Genomic DNA, 16,739 nt, shown 5'->3' with positions numbered 1-16,739 from the left:
TAGTTGATACTTCTTTTAGAGAGGAGGAGTTAGGAAGGTTTGGAGGAGGTACAGAGTTTGTGGGGGTGCTAGTGTTGTTTCTGGGGGGAGAGAATTTATTATGGAGGTTATTGAGTTTATAAAATGATTGTTAAATTTATTGGCTATGTCTTCAGGTGTTGCATTGGGACATGGGTTAGGAGAGGAAGGGTTTCCTGGATGAAGACTCTGTTTAATAGAGCTCCAGAATTTATTTGGGTCTGATTTAAGAGTAGAGGAAGGATTGGCATAGAAGTTTATTTTGTCATAACAGATTTTTTTTTTAATTTTATTTCTGAGGTATTTATATTTCTGAAAAAGAGAAGGGGTCCTAGTTTTAGTCCACATTTTCTAAATCCTATCCCGGTCTTGCATGAGGGTTCTGGTAGATTTAGTGAGCCAGGGAGCAGTATTAGATTTGATTCTAATTGTGCGAAGTGGAGCAAGGGAGTTAAGAATGTTTAGGAATGTAGTGTTGAAGGAGTGGACAGCTTCATCTACAGGAAGAGTGGTGAGGTAAGACCAGTTCATTTTGGAGAGTTGGTGAATAAAGGAGTTAGGACAGAAATGAGAAAGTAAGCTGGTGGTAATAAATTTGTTAGGTTTGGTAAGGTGGGGAGTATGTCTGGTAACTGTTCTAGGGCAGTGGTCGCTGAGGAGATTTGGAAGGGTTTAGGAGTTATGATAGTTTAGAGGGTGGGAGACCAATATCCAGTCAAGAAGAGAGCTAGGTAGGTGCGATTTATTAATGTAGGTTGGGGTTGTGATTAGCTGCTCAAACCCATGTAGGTTTATACAGAAAGTAGTGTAGGGAGCTTGTATTGTAAGCCAATCAATATTTACATCTCCCAGTATAATTATTTCATTGTGGATGGTATGTGAGAGGTGTGATAGGCTGTTCTCAAGTATGTTGATATTATCACCAGGGGGAATATAGATTGCTACGACAGCTATGGTGTTCAAAATGTCAAGTTTGAAGTTGGTCAGTAGGAGTTCAGCTGGTGAGAAGGAGGGTAAGTCTAGTGTGGGACAGATTTGGGAGAGACAACTGGAGTAGAGTATGAAGACTCCTCCTCCTTTTCTTTTAAGTCGATCTAATCTAAGGATATTATAGCCAAGAGGTATGATTTCACTGTCCAGATGGTGTGGTTTTAACCATCAACACCAAGGAATGAAGAACGAGGTCAGACCCAAAATGGAATTTATTGCGAACACCACGAACATAAAAAACAAACAGCAGCTCAACACAGCAGCTCAACAGCTCAACAGAGTCGATTAACCTAGGTTTCGTCCTATGTGGACTTCTTCAGAATAAAAAAGTTAACCATGAAGTTCACTTAAATAAGGCTAAACATCAACCCCACCCATGTCATTAACCAATCAATTATCTAATCTAACAACAGTAAAAAATGGAAATAAGTTAAAAAGACAAACACAATCATATAAAATATATGTATGAATGTGTGAAAATTAAAATATATGTAGTGTTAGCAATAGATACTATTTATACATACATATAACTTGAACCAAAAATGATAAACTACATTCCGTATACAATCAAATACATCAAAAAATTAGCCCAATATATGTTTGAGCTTGAGAACAGGCTTGATTGTGCAACAATCATTTAGCCCTGGATGACAATGTGCATCCAATCTAAGTTGCCATCTAAGCTCACATAAATCTAAGTGCACCTCTAAAGTTCTACCTTGTGAATCATACCTGAACTTTTTTATTCTGAAGAAGTCCACATAGGACGAAACCTAGGTTAATCGACTCTGTTGAGCTATTGAGCTGCTGTGTTGAGCTGCTGTTTGTTTTTTATGTTCGTGGTGTTCGCAATAAATTCCATTTTGGGTCCGACCTCGTTCTTCATTCCTTGGTGTTGAGGTTCATCTTGGTTCTTTGGTAATGTGGTTTTAACCATGTTTCAGTTAGGGTAACTATGTTAGGAGTATAGTTAGCTATCCAACCATGAAGTTCTTGAACTTTATTTACAAGGCTCCTGACATTGATAGAGCAGAACTGTACTTGTTTTTGTGGGTTGGAGGGATTGACAGGTTTAGATACAGGGGGGTTACTGTTCAGGGTAGTGTCTGTAGGGCCTGGGTTAGGATGCATGCCACCAGACAGAAGTTGAGGTTTGTAATGGGCTTTTAATTTGAGTAAGTAGACTATGTTTTTTTTGTTTTAAAGGGGAGGGGGGAGATGCTTTTATTTTAGGAATGGGAGTGGTGGGGGGAAGGATGGAGGGACAAATTAGTAGATAGGGTTGTTGTGTAGTACTTGAGATGGGGGAGGTGACTTTAAAATTTGCAATTTGTCTAGTATGTCCTTTGACCAGAAATTAGCAGATTTACTATCAAAAGGACTTGCATTTGTTCCATCTAGGAGAGCCACCGTGGCTAAAGCATTGTTGGATTTAAAAATGTATCTAAGAAAACTAAATCTTAAACTTACTTTTGATGGAAATAATGTCCTTATTGATGATTTTCTCATTTCAAGCACATTCAACCCACCGCTGCATCCAGTGTTGTAACTGTTCGAAAAGGTATGTGAACTAGATATCAGAATTTTGTTAAAACAAAATAATGAGCATGAATTTAACTTAAGTAAGCAGGAAGTTGACTTTTTGCTTTTTTTTTTTTAAATGGAATGTTAGGATCATGAAACCGGATAAGGGGGGGGGGGCTTATTGTGGATGTTCATGGAAACAGTAATAAAATGCTTTAAATTCTAAATACTGATTCCTATGAACTTGTTTCAAAGAATCAATTGAATGGAGCATATAGAAGTATTGGTAAGCAAATCAGGGACATGTTCATTGATAGACACATAGACCTGGATACTTTCAACTATTTTAACATGACCTCCCCACTCATACCAACTGATAAGCCTCCGATGCGTCCCATAGTGGATGAGTGTAATTCATTAACATCAGCCTGTGCTAAATACCTTGACAAAAAATTAAAAATGAAAATAGATTTGTAGGGATTCTTGACATTTTTTAGAATTGATTAACAAAGTCGAATATGATCAATAAGATGTTTCTGTTACTACAGATGTAAAAGATCTATGTCATACCTCAGGCTACAGGTATCACACGAGTTACTAAATTTTTGTTTAAAAAAAGGGGTTCCCCAAGATGAGATTAACCTTTGAGGAGTCATTTCCCCGGTTTTGGATAATAATTGCATTCTATTTGATGGAAAATATTATTTACAGAAGAGTGGGATAGCCATGGGGTCATCATACAGCTTGATTTTTGCAAATTTAGTTATAGCCCATTGGGAGCATACGTTTTTATTTGAAAGTGATGTAAAAGCCTCCTCACGGCTTTATGTTTATTACCTGGATGACATTTTTATCCTTTGGAAGGATAATATAAAGTACTTTGAGTCCTTTATCAAATGTATCAGTTCTACAACCAACTTCTTACATTTTGCATATGAATGGGCATCAGATAGGGTAGCCTATCTGGATGTATTATTGGAGAAAGACATAAGATCCAACAGATATACATCCAGAATATTCAGAAAAAAATACATACTGTAATACCTTCCTTCATTATACCAGCTCGCTCCCATACCATCAAAAAAGGTCAATAGTAAAGGGGCAGCTGGTGAGGGCAGCAAGGATGGTTACTTTAGAGTCACAGTGTGAAGAAGAATGTGATAATTTGGTGGGAATGTTGGTTAGGAGTGGATATCCCAAACCTCTTCTTCAGGAATTGGTAAGAGAAGTATATAGTAAAAGAAGAACAGGACATTTTAAACCTATTTTAAATAATTCATCTGTAGGGCTTACATCTCATTAACAATCTTCTAGGTTGGATGGAACACAATATAACTGTAACCAAACTACTAGTTTTATTACATGTTTTAATGGTGATTCTAAAACATTTAAGTAGATTTTGAACAAAAACTGGGTCATTATGTGTCATGACATTCTAGTTAAAAACAAAGTGGATGAAAGACCCACCATAGTATACCGCAGGGGCTTGAACTTTAAAACTACCTTAGAGAATATGTCAAGCAATAGTACTACCAGTGCATGTAATAGCAACCTTAGCCCCACTATGAAATAATGTCGTCATTGCCCATGTTGTAAATATATTTATACTGGTGACTCTCTTAGCATCTGTTGTAAGGAGTATTGGGTAAAGGGTAGATACAACTGTGAATCCAAAGGAGTTGTATAAGTAGGATTATACCAATCCTGCCCGTGTGTTTATATATGCAAAATGGAACGTATATTACGGGACCAGATTTACAGCCGTGAATATGATGTAAAAAGAATACATCTGAATAATGCATTAGCAAAACATGTTCACATGTACCCTAACCACCGTTAAAAATACTTGGTTATAGAGAAGATCAAAGCATGAGAAGGGGGTCCCTGGACATTGGTATTAGAGGAAAAATAATTATTTTGGCAGTTACTTTTGAATGCTTGCTTGAATGACGATTGCTCGATCATTTGTATTTTAAAGTATAAAGCTTTAACTAGATAAAGTACTATTATTATTATTATTGTTATTATTATTATTTCCATATAGGTTTGTGTATATGCTAACATCCTAATGCACATTTGTATTTTAATTTTTAATACATTTTTTTCTTTTTGTTGTATTATTTTTAATAAATTCACTCATTTTAATTTAGATTAGTGTTTATACAGTTTGAATGGCACTTTAGCACTTTAAGAAATGTAAATGGGAGGGTTTAATGACATCATCCTTTGATCAGATGACTGCTTTGGGCCTTATTTAAAACCTGTTTTTGTGTTCAGTTCTATTTGAAAAAGTTCATTATTGTTACATGATCAAAACCGCTTATCATTCTATTTATTTAATGATAATAAAAGTTTCTTCAAGAACCTTGCAGCTTCTCCTTCTGGCAGCTAACGTAGTTTGTTTCACACATTCCTAGACTTAGAGAAAGCATTGGACAAGATCCCATGAAAGCTGACTTGGGCAGTCTTGTAATAGTTTGATGTCCCAGAAACATTGGCAGAATTAGTACAGGCTATGTAACAGGACCCAGTGACACAAGTATGAGTTTGAACATTGCTCAGAAATACCAAAATCTCGAGTTTTGAGATACCGAACTCAAAACATCGAGATTTTGGTATCTCGAAAGTGAAAAGTGAACCAAAAAATAAAAAAAAACAGCTAAAATGTTTTTGCAGGGGGGTAAGCCCCCCTGCACCCCCCACACCCCCTACTTTAATATACCAACTCCGAGATTGCTCTACAGTGAAGAGAATGGTAAATGGAAGAAGAGCTTTACGGTTCTCTTCACTGTAGCGCAATCTCGGAGTTGGTATATTTAAGTAGGTGGGGTGTGGGGGGTGCAGGGAGGCCTTGCCCCCCTGCAAAAACATTTTAGCTGTTTTCTTTTTGTTTTTTGTTTTTTTATTTCTTCACTTTTTAATTTCGAGATTCCAAAATCTTGACTTTCTGGGATCAGTATTTTGAAAGTCGAAATTTTGGTATTTCGAAATTAAAAAGTGGACCTATATATATATATATATATATATATATATATATATATATATATATATATATATACAGATATATACTCGTGTGTGTGTGTGTGTAAACAGACCAACAGAAGGTGTACGATGCTCAAACAAACAGGTGCACCAAATGCAATAAATGTTAAACAGCAGCAGAAAAATCATCACACTGACTCACAAAATGTTCACTACATGTAATTTATTAACTCCAAATGGAAAAATATGACAACAGTATGGCCAGGATCAAACGATCACAGACCCGTTGAAATCTTCATTGTGATACAGGTACACATAAATCACAAACTTACAGCACCCTAATATTTAAAGATGCAGTAACACATTCAGCTAGACATATTTACAGCAATAGGGACATATAAAACTTTGACTATAAATAGATAAAATGATGTACATATATATAAATCAATATAAATAAATGTCACCATATTATAACCCTTTATGCCAAAAAAAAAAAAAAAAAAAGGAAAAAGAACACTTGTATTACTAAGACAGCTTAATAAACCAAACTTTCATCATAATGAAAGAAATCTGAGCACTAACATTTACTTAAAAATTATATAACAAGCTTATGAGAACACCAAAAGTAAAGATATTAAATATGCCTCCAAATAAATAAAAAGAGGAAGTCTTACCAATTTTCATTAAGACCCAGTTTGTACATAGCAACTAAGTTAATAATCCACAACCTTTCTTTCTGGTCTAGAATTTTGTGTTTGGATAAACTAGACAGCCCTTCACTTACTACTACATCAATACCAATAAAAATAAAATGCATTGAAGAATGTTCAATTTGGTACTTATAAAAAGCACTTCTGGGGCGTTTACAATTAATGTCACTCAAATGAACCACTATCCTTTGCTTAAAGGGTCTAGAAGTCTGACCAACATAGAAAGCTCCACATTGGTACACTGCTATATGCACAACCCATTCCATACTGCAAGTAATCAGTCTAACTAATATCTAATACCTTAGATGTATAGATAGACGTAAAAGATTTACTCCTGGAAATAATCTTGCAGTATACACAATTACCACAGTGTGTACGCCCATGAGGCAAATTCTTAAGTTTACATTTATTAACATCTTGCTTAAAGCCTGAGAGTTGTTCACTAACCAAAATGGCAACATTCATCCAAGCATTACTCAAAAAAAAATGCATCTGACTTTATAAGGTACCAATGTTTATTAATTACCTCATGGATTTTGACTGTACTACTACCATAGGTCATTATTAATCTAGGTATGGGTGAAAATCTAGTCAATATACCACCACTTTCAGTAGAATGCAATTGCTCATCCCTTGTTTTATTAGAAGCTAAAGTATGGGCATGTCTTATATCAACCTGGCTATACCCTCTCTTAGTGAATCTGACCTCCATTTTGACAGCTTCAGATTAAAACCCATCTGTTGAGTTACAGATTCACTTTAACCTCAAAAACTGAGCCTTTGGTTGTTGTTGTGTCTTTTCGGCTTATCCCGGTTAGGGGTCGCCACAGCGGAACTCCGGTCCGCTAATGTCTGGTAGTGGATTTTTACGTGCTGAGTTACCAGCCCTGATGCACAACCTTCAACGAAGGCACGCCCATTCACGCATGCCTCCACACAGAAGACGCTCTAGCTGAGAATCGAATGGGACAACGTCTTGCTGTGAGGCGGAAAACTGAGCTTTTGGTATGTTTCAGATAATATGACCAGGATGGCAGCTCTTAGCATACAGTATCGAATTCTTGGTAAACAGCTTCTGGTATAAATTTGTGGCAGTAGTGCCATTAATAAGCTTTGTCACATTCAAATCAAGAAAGTCAGTATTAAACAAATCAATTTTGCTTGTAAAAACTAAACCAAAGATGTTAGAATTCAAATAACTAACAAAATTCTTTCAAATGTCCAAAGGGCCTGACCAAACACACCAAAAGTCTTCCAGAAAATGATGCTACATGTTTTAAGTATTTCTTAAACAGGTTATTTTAATTATAAATTAAGTGCAATTCAAGTACCACATAAATAGGTCAGCATATACAGGGGCAAATGTTGCACCCACTGCAGTACCATTAAGCTGCAAAAACGGTCCTTCTTATAAAGAAACACACTGTGTTCAAGGACCAAACCCAATAATTTTCACAAGAAATCAACATGCTGCTCAGAGTGTAATCCAGAAAAGTAAGCCAGTATTTAATAGCCAGTATGCCTTCCTCATGTGGTATGCTTGTATATAAGATTGAACATGCAGTGTACACAAATAATGAACTGTTGAGTATTTGTAAATCATTCGTAAGCTTCAGAAATTCAGTGATGTCTTTGATATGAGCCCTCGCAAAGTCTGATAGAGGTTTCAGTTGACCCTCAAGATAAACTGACAATGATTCAGTAAGGGAACTCAGTCTTAAGATGATAGGTCTCCCAAATGGATTAGTATTAGATTTATGTATCTTTGGTAGAATATAAAACCATTGTGTTTTAGGGTCATCCACCGTAAGATGTTACAACAAAATAACTGGTGTAACACCACTGTTTTTTGCCTCAATCAAAAATCCATCAACAAATTGTTTCAAATCCAATCCAGGGTCAAAAGACAACCTATAGTAAGATACAGCATCATTCAACTGCCTGTTAACCTTCTTATCATAATCAGTAGAGTCCCACAATGTAATAGCACCACCTTCATCAGCTTTTACAACTACAACATTCTCATTGTTAGCCAAATTTTCCAAAGCAATGGTATGCCTTTTATCCAAATTATGATTATAGTTTTTAATACATATAATTCAAGAATCACCTGCAGCTCAAACATTTTAACAGCTGGAAAATAAGGTGGCTGAAATACAGACTTTTTAAACTTAAATACAGACTTTTTAAACTTAAATGAGGTATCAGACATGCTTTCAAAATCCTGCTTTTGACTATAGTAATACTTTAAATTTAAATTACAGTAAAACTTTTTAACATCTGTAATAGTTGAATATTGAGAGACAAAAAAGAAGATACAAAACCTAAACCTTTATTAAGTGTCTTAATTTCATCATTTGATAGTAAAATGAAGACAAACTGACAACTAAATTATTTTTGTTTTCCACTTCATTATGTATCCATATATCTATTTATGTATGTATGTGTATATATATATATATATATATATATATATATATATATATGAAACACATTCATAAATCTTCAACATTTGTTAATTTGTTCACTGTAAGTCATTGAAACAATTGAGTATTGAAGTTTTACATGCAACAGTTCATTCTATATTTCTTACGTCCTCCTACAAGCATGACAGCAGAAGATCTAGCCTATTGACACTCATATTGTTAGGCAGCGGCAAAGTATCTTGTGCAATATTAAGATTATCTTTTGTTTAAACAGTTTAAATATTTTTTTAAAATTGAGCATACAAGTCCCATAAGTCAGGCCCATACTCATAAGATAGAATAATGTGAAAGTGATTATTTGGTGAACCAATTTAACATGCATCTCATTTGCTCTAATTATGGAGTTATTTACTTGTGGTTTTCTTTATATTTTTAGGTTACGAGGAAAGGAGAATTATCCTAACAATCAGGGTCTGTTCCATACCCTACCAAGTGAAAATGTTTTAAACCTGTCATGTTTCTCTGTTCTACTTTTTTCAAACATCTTTATTAAATTAACAAATAGGGATATGTGCATTAAAAGAAAACAAAACAAAACATATTAACTTTTTTTATGCATTATACTTTACATATATGTTTTATAACAACTATCATTTACTCCAGTGGTGCATAAACGTCTCATTTCCTGCCTTCCCCTAAAGCCCATTCATCCTGCTAAACATTAATCTGCATGTATTGTTCCCACAAATTTCATTTATTTCTTTGTAATTTGCTCCTTCCATTTTCTAAAGATCTCACTTCCAGTTCTTTTATCCCTTTGTTGAAATTCAATACATCAGTTATAGTTAGTTTTGATTCTGATTTCCATTTTTTAATAATTGTTTTTTGCAACTGACAGTATTAAAACTGACAAGGCCTTAATGAATATAAGCAATTCGGATCCTGTGCGACAGCTCAAAAGAATAATTTCCATAGTTACAGCCATTTTCCCCCTTCAATATTACTGTTAGAGTCCTCTATAGGGAAGTTTTAAAATCTGCAACTCACACTCCCAAAAAACATGTTTGCAGTTATCACAGTCTTTCCTATCACACCTCCAGCAATTACTATCTGCCTGAGGAAAAATACTTTGACATCTGGTTATAAATAAATACACAAGTATGCTGAGGGACCATGTTCATTGAAGTAGTCACTTCTGTTAGTTCCTCCACCCATTATATGTCTGCTGCAGTTGGTTCAGTTGTTGAAACTGGGACTGGTTATTTGATCGCCATTGGTTCCCATTGATATTTTTACCAACATGTCATCCTCTTCCAAGCTGAGCCCTCATATTGAGTATAGCAATTCTTAGTCCATGTCTAGCAGGTTGACTAGTTTTACATCTGGCTTTCAAAAGAACTATCCCAGGTATGCCAAGCTGGGAAACTGGAAGCTAGCCAGTAGCTAACTGAATAAGGTTTGCTGGGCACACACTAGCCAACAGGGGTCCATAGACTCCCCCCAACCATAAGTATGCATCCCTGGAGTAGGTCAGAGTAGGCTGGGTCCTCAATCCACTTATCACCGACAAATACCCATGCCCATTTTTGGCAACATTAGTCAATCACCTACAACCAGATTTTACACCACTGAGTGGCTAGCCCTGACACAGCACACAGTCTGTGATGCTCAAAGCAGTTGGTCTATACAAGTTCTCCCCTGAGAAGTTATTGTTATTACTGACAGTAGTAGCAGTAGGAATATTAAATGAAACAGCGGCTCTGGTCACTGGGTCACTGATCCCCCCCATATCAGCTGACTTGGGTACTTGGTTTCTTTTGTTCAACTGTACTGCTATGACAGTATGCATTTTACTTCTACACACATAATATTCTTTGTGTGTGTGTGTGTGTGTGTGTGTGTGTGTGTGTGTGTGTGTGTGTGTGTGTGTGTGTGTGTGTGTGTGTGTGTGTTGCAGTGGGTTGCACTGTCTGCATCGGAGCGCAACAAAAAGAAGAAATATATTACTGTGGATGTTTATGCAATTATTCATTTGTCCACAATCAGATGTTTGAGGTGTACACAGTCATTAAAGTGGGTGAGACTGGTGGGCAAATCTGCATTGTGAGAGGGGATGCAGTGGGCTGTACTGTATGCATCTGACAGCAATATGCTAAAAGACATTATTAATGCTATTATTTATGTGTATATGCATCCATTTGATTAGAATAAGGCAACCAAGACTTAGGTGGGGAATACCATGGCTGTCGTTGGTGGGCAGAAGGAAGCCTGTGGATGAAACTGACTGACCATGACTATTATTTAATCACAATAGCCATTCAGCTGTCATGGAGGGTCAGTACATGTTTGCAATGAATAAGATGTGACCATTATTATTTTTGTTTTTATTTAATTACAGCTGGACATCTGAGTTAATTCAATAATGTGGCCATACTGACTGTGGCAGTCTGTGGATGAAGGTGATGTTCTCCTGCTGTTGTATGATCATAGGTACACAGTCATCATGCTGCCATTATACAGCATGATGACTGTGTAACCATGCAGCCATAATAAAGTTCCACCAAGACATGTATATCCTGCAACCCTCCTTCTTTGAAGTCGACATACCACTGACGTGTGTATATGCATATTGTGTGCTTTTATGTATGTATATATTACATAACTGAATACCTCAAAAGAAAGGTATTTTTTCTTTCTGTAGAAAAAAACAATGTAATGTATATGTCTTCATATAACAGTACATTTAGCCTAATTCAGAATCCCACATGTGTGTCATGTGATCTGGCTTCCACTACACTACTGAATTGTCTAAATATAAACTGATAGCACTGAAACACTACTGCATTTCTTACCTCACCTCTTACTTCGTTTCTGAATATCAAACATGAAAAGCTTACGTGAATGAACATGATTCAGAAAAAAGTAATTTACTTCAGTCTTTAAGCTAGTATATCAATAATAAATGCATGTATCAGTAAAATGTCCCCAAAACAACTGTACATGCATGATGATCTAGGAATCATTTCAAATTCTGTATTTCACAACCTCAGCATACTACATCTTATTAAACTGCACTACATGAATGAAATGCTTCCTGTACTTCCATGTGCTCACCAACAAAATACTGTGTTAACTTAATACATCAAAATAAACTACATTAAAACAATATTTACTCCTAACCTTTTGGTCAACGTAAGACGTGGTTGATTCCAATTTTGGCTTCTCTCTATTCTTCCTGGATAGATCTCTGTTGTTGGCTGTTGACCTCTCACTCTCTGAAGTTACTGTGTGGGTTACTGGTAAATGGCATATTACTTCCAGTTCAAACTCAATCACATGATAGGCTGGAGCCAATGGCAAGGTAATGCTGGTGATTTTTTCAGATGACTGGATAACAAGGGGACATTCTTCAATCTTTTCTACAATAGAATACACATTCTTAGTTAATTTTGAAGTGTGTATTTTTGTTTTATATGTGCTCCAATGCTACATAATAAATCAAGCAAGTTAAGTAAACTGTTACTAATGATTATGAAATTACTGTGACAGGAAGCACAATCAAATGTTACACTTAAGTGAGGTATTCGTCACATGCTGGAAAAACTGCATTTCATTTAATGGATTTTAAGTGAAACACATCTCAGGAAGAAAATCAGCAAGCATTTAGCTATCAGAATCAATAATCAGCTTACCGGATAAATTGAATAAACCTTGCAAATTGTTCAGTATTAATCACAGCAAGAAGAAAAAAAAAAAAGTGAACATACTTAAAGATCAATAAAATTAAACGTTAAATATAAAAGGATGATTAGTGTTTCAAGGCAATGCTAAACACTTTGGCAAGTACTGTTAGCATCAAAATTAAGGTAAATCTTATACTGATAGTAATACAACTTTATACAAAAAAAAAACTGACTCTGTCAAGAGGATACAAAAATGAAAGAAACACTAAGCAACAACTCAATATACTGTTGATTTCAAAGGTGCACTAAGCACCTCAAGTACAGAACATTCCTGGAGGGTTGCTTTGAAAAATTCAGGGCACACAGCAAAGTGGTTCTGGGAAAATGATAGGTTTGAGCAGTGCAGCAGACACTCAACTAACATATTTTATAGGATATACAGCAGACAAGGTGCTTGTGCTGTGAACAATTCAAATTGTATAATTTTGTATACAGCCTTGGTGCCTCTACAAGATAAATGGGAAAATTGGTTCTAACTTTGTAATACTGTAGTGACTTCCTTAAAGAAGGTGATCCTGAGAAGATTATATAACTTTTGTATATAGCCTTGTTGCCTTTACAATATTAATGGTAAACTCTGTACTTTGCCTACATGTTAAACTGTGGACCTAATATTAATTGTCAACTATAAACTACCTTTTTAATACTGCACTATACTTTGCATATTTGTCAACTGTGGAGCTTTTCTCCCCAGACCTCCGCTGAAAAAGGGCTCAATTGGACTAACCCAGTCAGCAAATGTCAAATACATATACATACATACATACATACATACATACATAAATAAATAAATAAAAAGATCCTCACGGAGTAGACAGTTAATACATTTACAGGAAGTAAATCATTAGAGGTTATTTGCTCACATTTTTAATAATGCAGGAAATGCTTATGAAGAGGGTTATTATATTTAAAAGGTGGACAGCATCATGGGTTATGCACATACCTCTCAACCGTATTGAAACCCTCGGTATTTACTGCTTTTGAGGGTAAAATAATGGGATGCCATGAATTCCAGAGTAACCCCTTCAATTGCAGAATTTCCCATGTTTTTTGCAAATTTTTTTTTGTCGAAGATGCTATTGACGTCATCGCGTGCAAAGCATGCACAATGATGTCACCTTCTTGAGGCAGACTGCCAGCCTGTCGGAATTCGGCTGAGGGTCGAGGGTGTGTCTGTTTACTTTCCTAGTTTCTACTACATACATTTATACCATATGTGATTGAACAACACTGGTGGAATTGAATTTAAACTAGCAGTAGGCAGCAGTACACAGCAACCAGCGAATGGAGTGGAGGACAACTCCAGAGTTGTTTTAATTTAAGTTAATGAAGCGGCACAACTTGCAAAAACAGTGAAGCAGAGTCCGAACCAGTTAGCCCTGCCCAGACAGCGTCTTGCACACTCCCAGGAATCCCACACCCAGAATCAGAACAGGTCACAGGTAGCACAGGTGGACACTGGAGAATGGAAACTTTATCTCAAGTGGGGTGGCTCGACTTCCTCGGACCGGCCCCTCTAGGTAAAAGAAAGATTCATAGCTCAACTGGCCAGATTTTTACAGAATGTGTAGAGTGTGTGATGTGTGCTGTTTAAGCCAGTTCTTGACAGCATTGTCATAAATACATTTGTTTTCTGCTTGTTCTCCACTTCTGTATATATGAATATTTGGAGTTAAATATTTTGGCATGTATATCACTTAGTTTCTTGGCTGTTTTCCTGAAATGTACTGAGGGTTACCTGTAATTCTCATTCAGCCTTGATGCAATTTTATCATCTGTTTTTTTTTTTGCCATTTTGTCTGGTTGATGGAAATGCTGTTTCTCATTACCCAGTCTCTGCAGCTTCAGTGCAGTCCTGTAGCAAATGTCCACTCCTACTTGTGAAACCAGATATGTTTTGTCTAACTTGATTTCTTAACTCCTCTAAGACCATTACCTATAAAGTGCTGAGATTATGCTGTTGCCATGCTGCTGGGCAGGATATACTCCCTTGAACACATTGGTGTTTCTCTTGACTCTCAAGTTCTTACCCTTAAGGTCTGGGTTTGCAGTTCTGCACTTGCTCACTGGCTTTTCTGCACAAACCTTTAGGGTGTTACCTTTGCTTGCTCACTGGAATCCTGACCAGATAAAATAGCTGAGTGGGCTAGTCTTTTACTCTTAGCTTTCCCCATGATGAAGGGATTGCTGACATCTTCTGTTATTCAAAGAGCAGAGCTGCTCTTTTAATCCTAGACGTAAATGTGAGTTTGTAATTATGGCAAGTCAAAAGGCCTCCCAGTCTTTTCATCCTCTGTCTGTAAAAGTCCTGACAGTTTCTTAATCAGTGTTCCTATTGTCCGTTAATCTGACTTGTCCTACTGTTGTCTCTCTTTAAGAAAACTCTCAAACTACAAAAATATCTCTGATTAGAATCAGTTATTTGGTCCTAATTTTACATTTTTTGGCCATTTGATAGGCTAGAACTTCCACAGCTGAAAGTTTCTTCACAGTACAATTTCCCTTTGGAAATCATCCCTGATCATACTTTACACAGTTTCATCTCATCTCTTTGCTGTACACATAGTGAGTTTGGCTGCATACTAGTTCTTGAACATTACTTCTCCCTTACTCATTTATGGGAACACTCTGCCCATAATCTTTGTAGTAAGTCTGCAATCTTATCAGCTGCTTGAATTCTAGGTAAATAGAACAAATCTTAATGATACAAGTGAAGCTCTGCCACTTCTACTCTCATTTATTCTAATGAGCCAAGTCATGAGTTGGAAGCCACTGCTGCATGGACCTGAGATGTTTATGAATTTGATCCGTCTCCAGTCACCTGTTTCCATTACCAGGGTCAGCTTAGTCTACTAGCCTGTTTCATTCTCCTACAAGTCTACCTGTCATACTTTTTTGCTACATGTTCATTTTGTGACCATTGTTGTTTGGTTTGTCTTTTCAGCTTTTCCTGGTTAGGGGTCGCCACAGTGGAACTCCGGTCCACTAATGATTGGCAGTAGATTTTTATGGTGCCGAGTTGCCAGCCCGACGCCCAACCTTCAGCGAAGGCATGCCAATTCACACGTCTTTCGAACGCCACTCGACCATGGGGAGGACATGCAGACTCCACACAGAAGGCACTCCAGCTGAGAATCGAACAGAACCTCTTGCTGTGAGGCAACAACGCTACCGCTGCACCACCCGCGGCTCTTTGTGACCAGTGTAGTATGTAGTTAAATTTAGAAAAGTGGGTATTCATACAAACATACTTATCTAATTAGATTTGTTGATGCATATAAACTTAACTACCACTGAACACAAACCATTCACATAACTGAAAGCACAGTGGACTCTTGTTGCACTGCTGACTTTTCTTGATTTCTGTACTTCCTACAATAAATGTAAGGAATTATTCATCAGCCTCACTTGTGGTCTACCATTTCTGCTTGGCATTTTACTAGTACCTTTTTCCCACTGCCTCAGCGGCATTTTGGGTTATTTGCCAAGGTAACCAAGTATTGGTCAGCTTTCAAAAGCTCATACCCCCCCCCCTCTGACAACTGATTGGCTGAGCAAATCCTGAGATGGAGGCCTACAGGTGTCAGATGTAATGTTCATTATTTCAGCAGAGGGTGTTAGTCTGAGTTAACCTCATTACTTGCTAATGTATTGTAATGTGTTGCGGCAAAGTCTGCCATTAGTATTACCATAGTTGTCTTCCCTGCAGGAATGTGTTTTTCTTGGCAGTTGTAATGCTTACTGATAAACTTTAGCAGATAACTGTCTCATGCATTAAATTATCCACATTTGTAAAAGTCTGCCAGAAATAACCAGAGATTAGGTGGAAGAAACATTTGGAATAATTCTTTGATATTCTAGTACAATAAATAATACACTGTATTACTTCCATCTCTTATTACACCTATGTGGGATACTAATGCAGGGTTGTGGCAAAACTTTATAACCCATGATTTTCTTGAATCTTGAAGTTGCTCACAATTTGTTTAAAAATGTTTGGTGTAACCTGTTTCTACAGTTATTTAGTTGGTGTTTCTCAGGTGATGTATGTTTGTTTGGTTAGTCAGTCAAATGGCACTTCCTCAGTTACAGAATACAATCACACTCTGATGACTTGACTGTGGCACTATGTTTGTGACTTTGTTTTGTCCCCCCATTATTTCTGGCTTTTGTCCAGATTTCTTGCTCTAAGAGATTGAGAGGTATATGGGTCCATTTCTCATAAAATTCTAGTTTTCTTGCAAATCTCTGATGGATCTTTGAGGATTGAAGTAAGAAAATGTTAATATAAATAAAACACTACTGCTCTTCTATTTTGTGTTTAATACTTTGCTCTTCAATTTGCT

At 36.5% G+C, this 16,739-nt stretch overlaps 1 protein-coding gene across 2 annotated transcripts in view; it reads right to left on the bottom strand.

Moving 5' to 3' along the window:
• TRAPPC10 (trafficking protein particle complex subunit 10) overlaps window positions 1-16,739 on the bottom strand; it is a 2,525,275-nt gene that overhangs the window by 372,577 nt on the left and 2,135,959 nt on the right. For both annotated transcript variants that reach the window (XM_044072500.1, XM_044072501.1), the window contains exon 17: window positions 11,831-12,069. In XM_044072500.1, coding sequence (XP_043928435.1) covers window positions 11,831-12,069 — 239 coding nt within the window. The remainder of the gene's footprint in view (window positions 1-11,830; window positions 12,070-16,739) is intronic.

This window comes from Protopterus annectens, chromosome 5.part0, assembly GCF_019279795.1.
Source record: "Protopterus annectens isolate FY-2018-M chromosome 5.part0, PAN1.0, whole genome shotgun sequence".
NCBI lineage: Eukaryota > Metazoa > Chordata > Ceratodontiformes > Protopteridae > Protopterus > Protopterus annectens.
The sequence above is the reverse complement of the archived record's forward strand: the minus strand, read 5'-3'. Positions and strand labels throughout refer to the sequence as shown.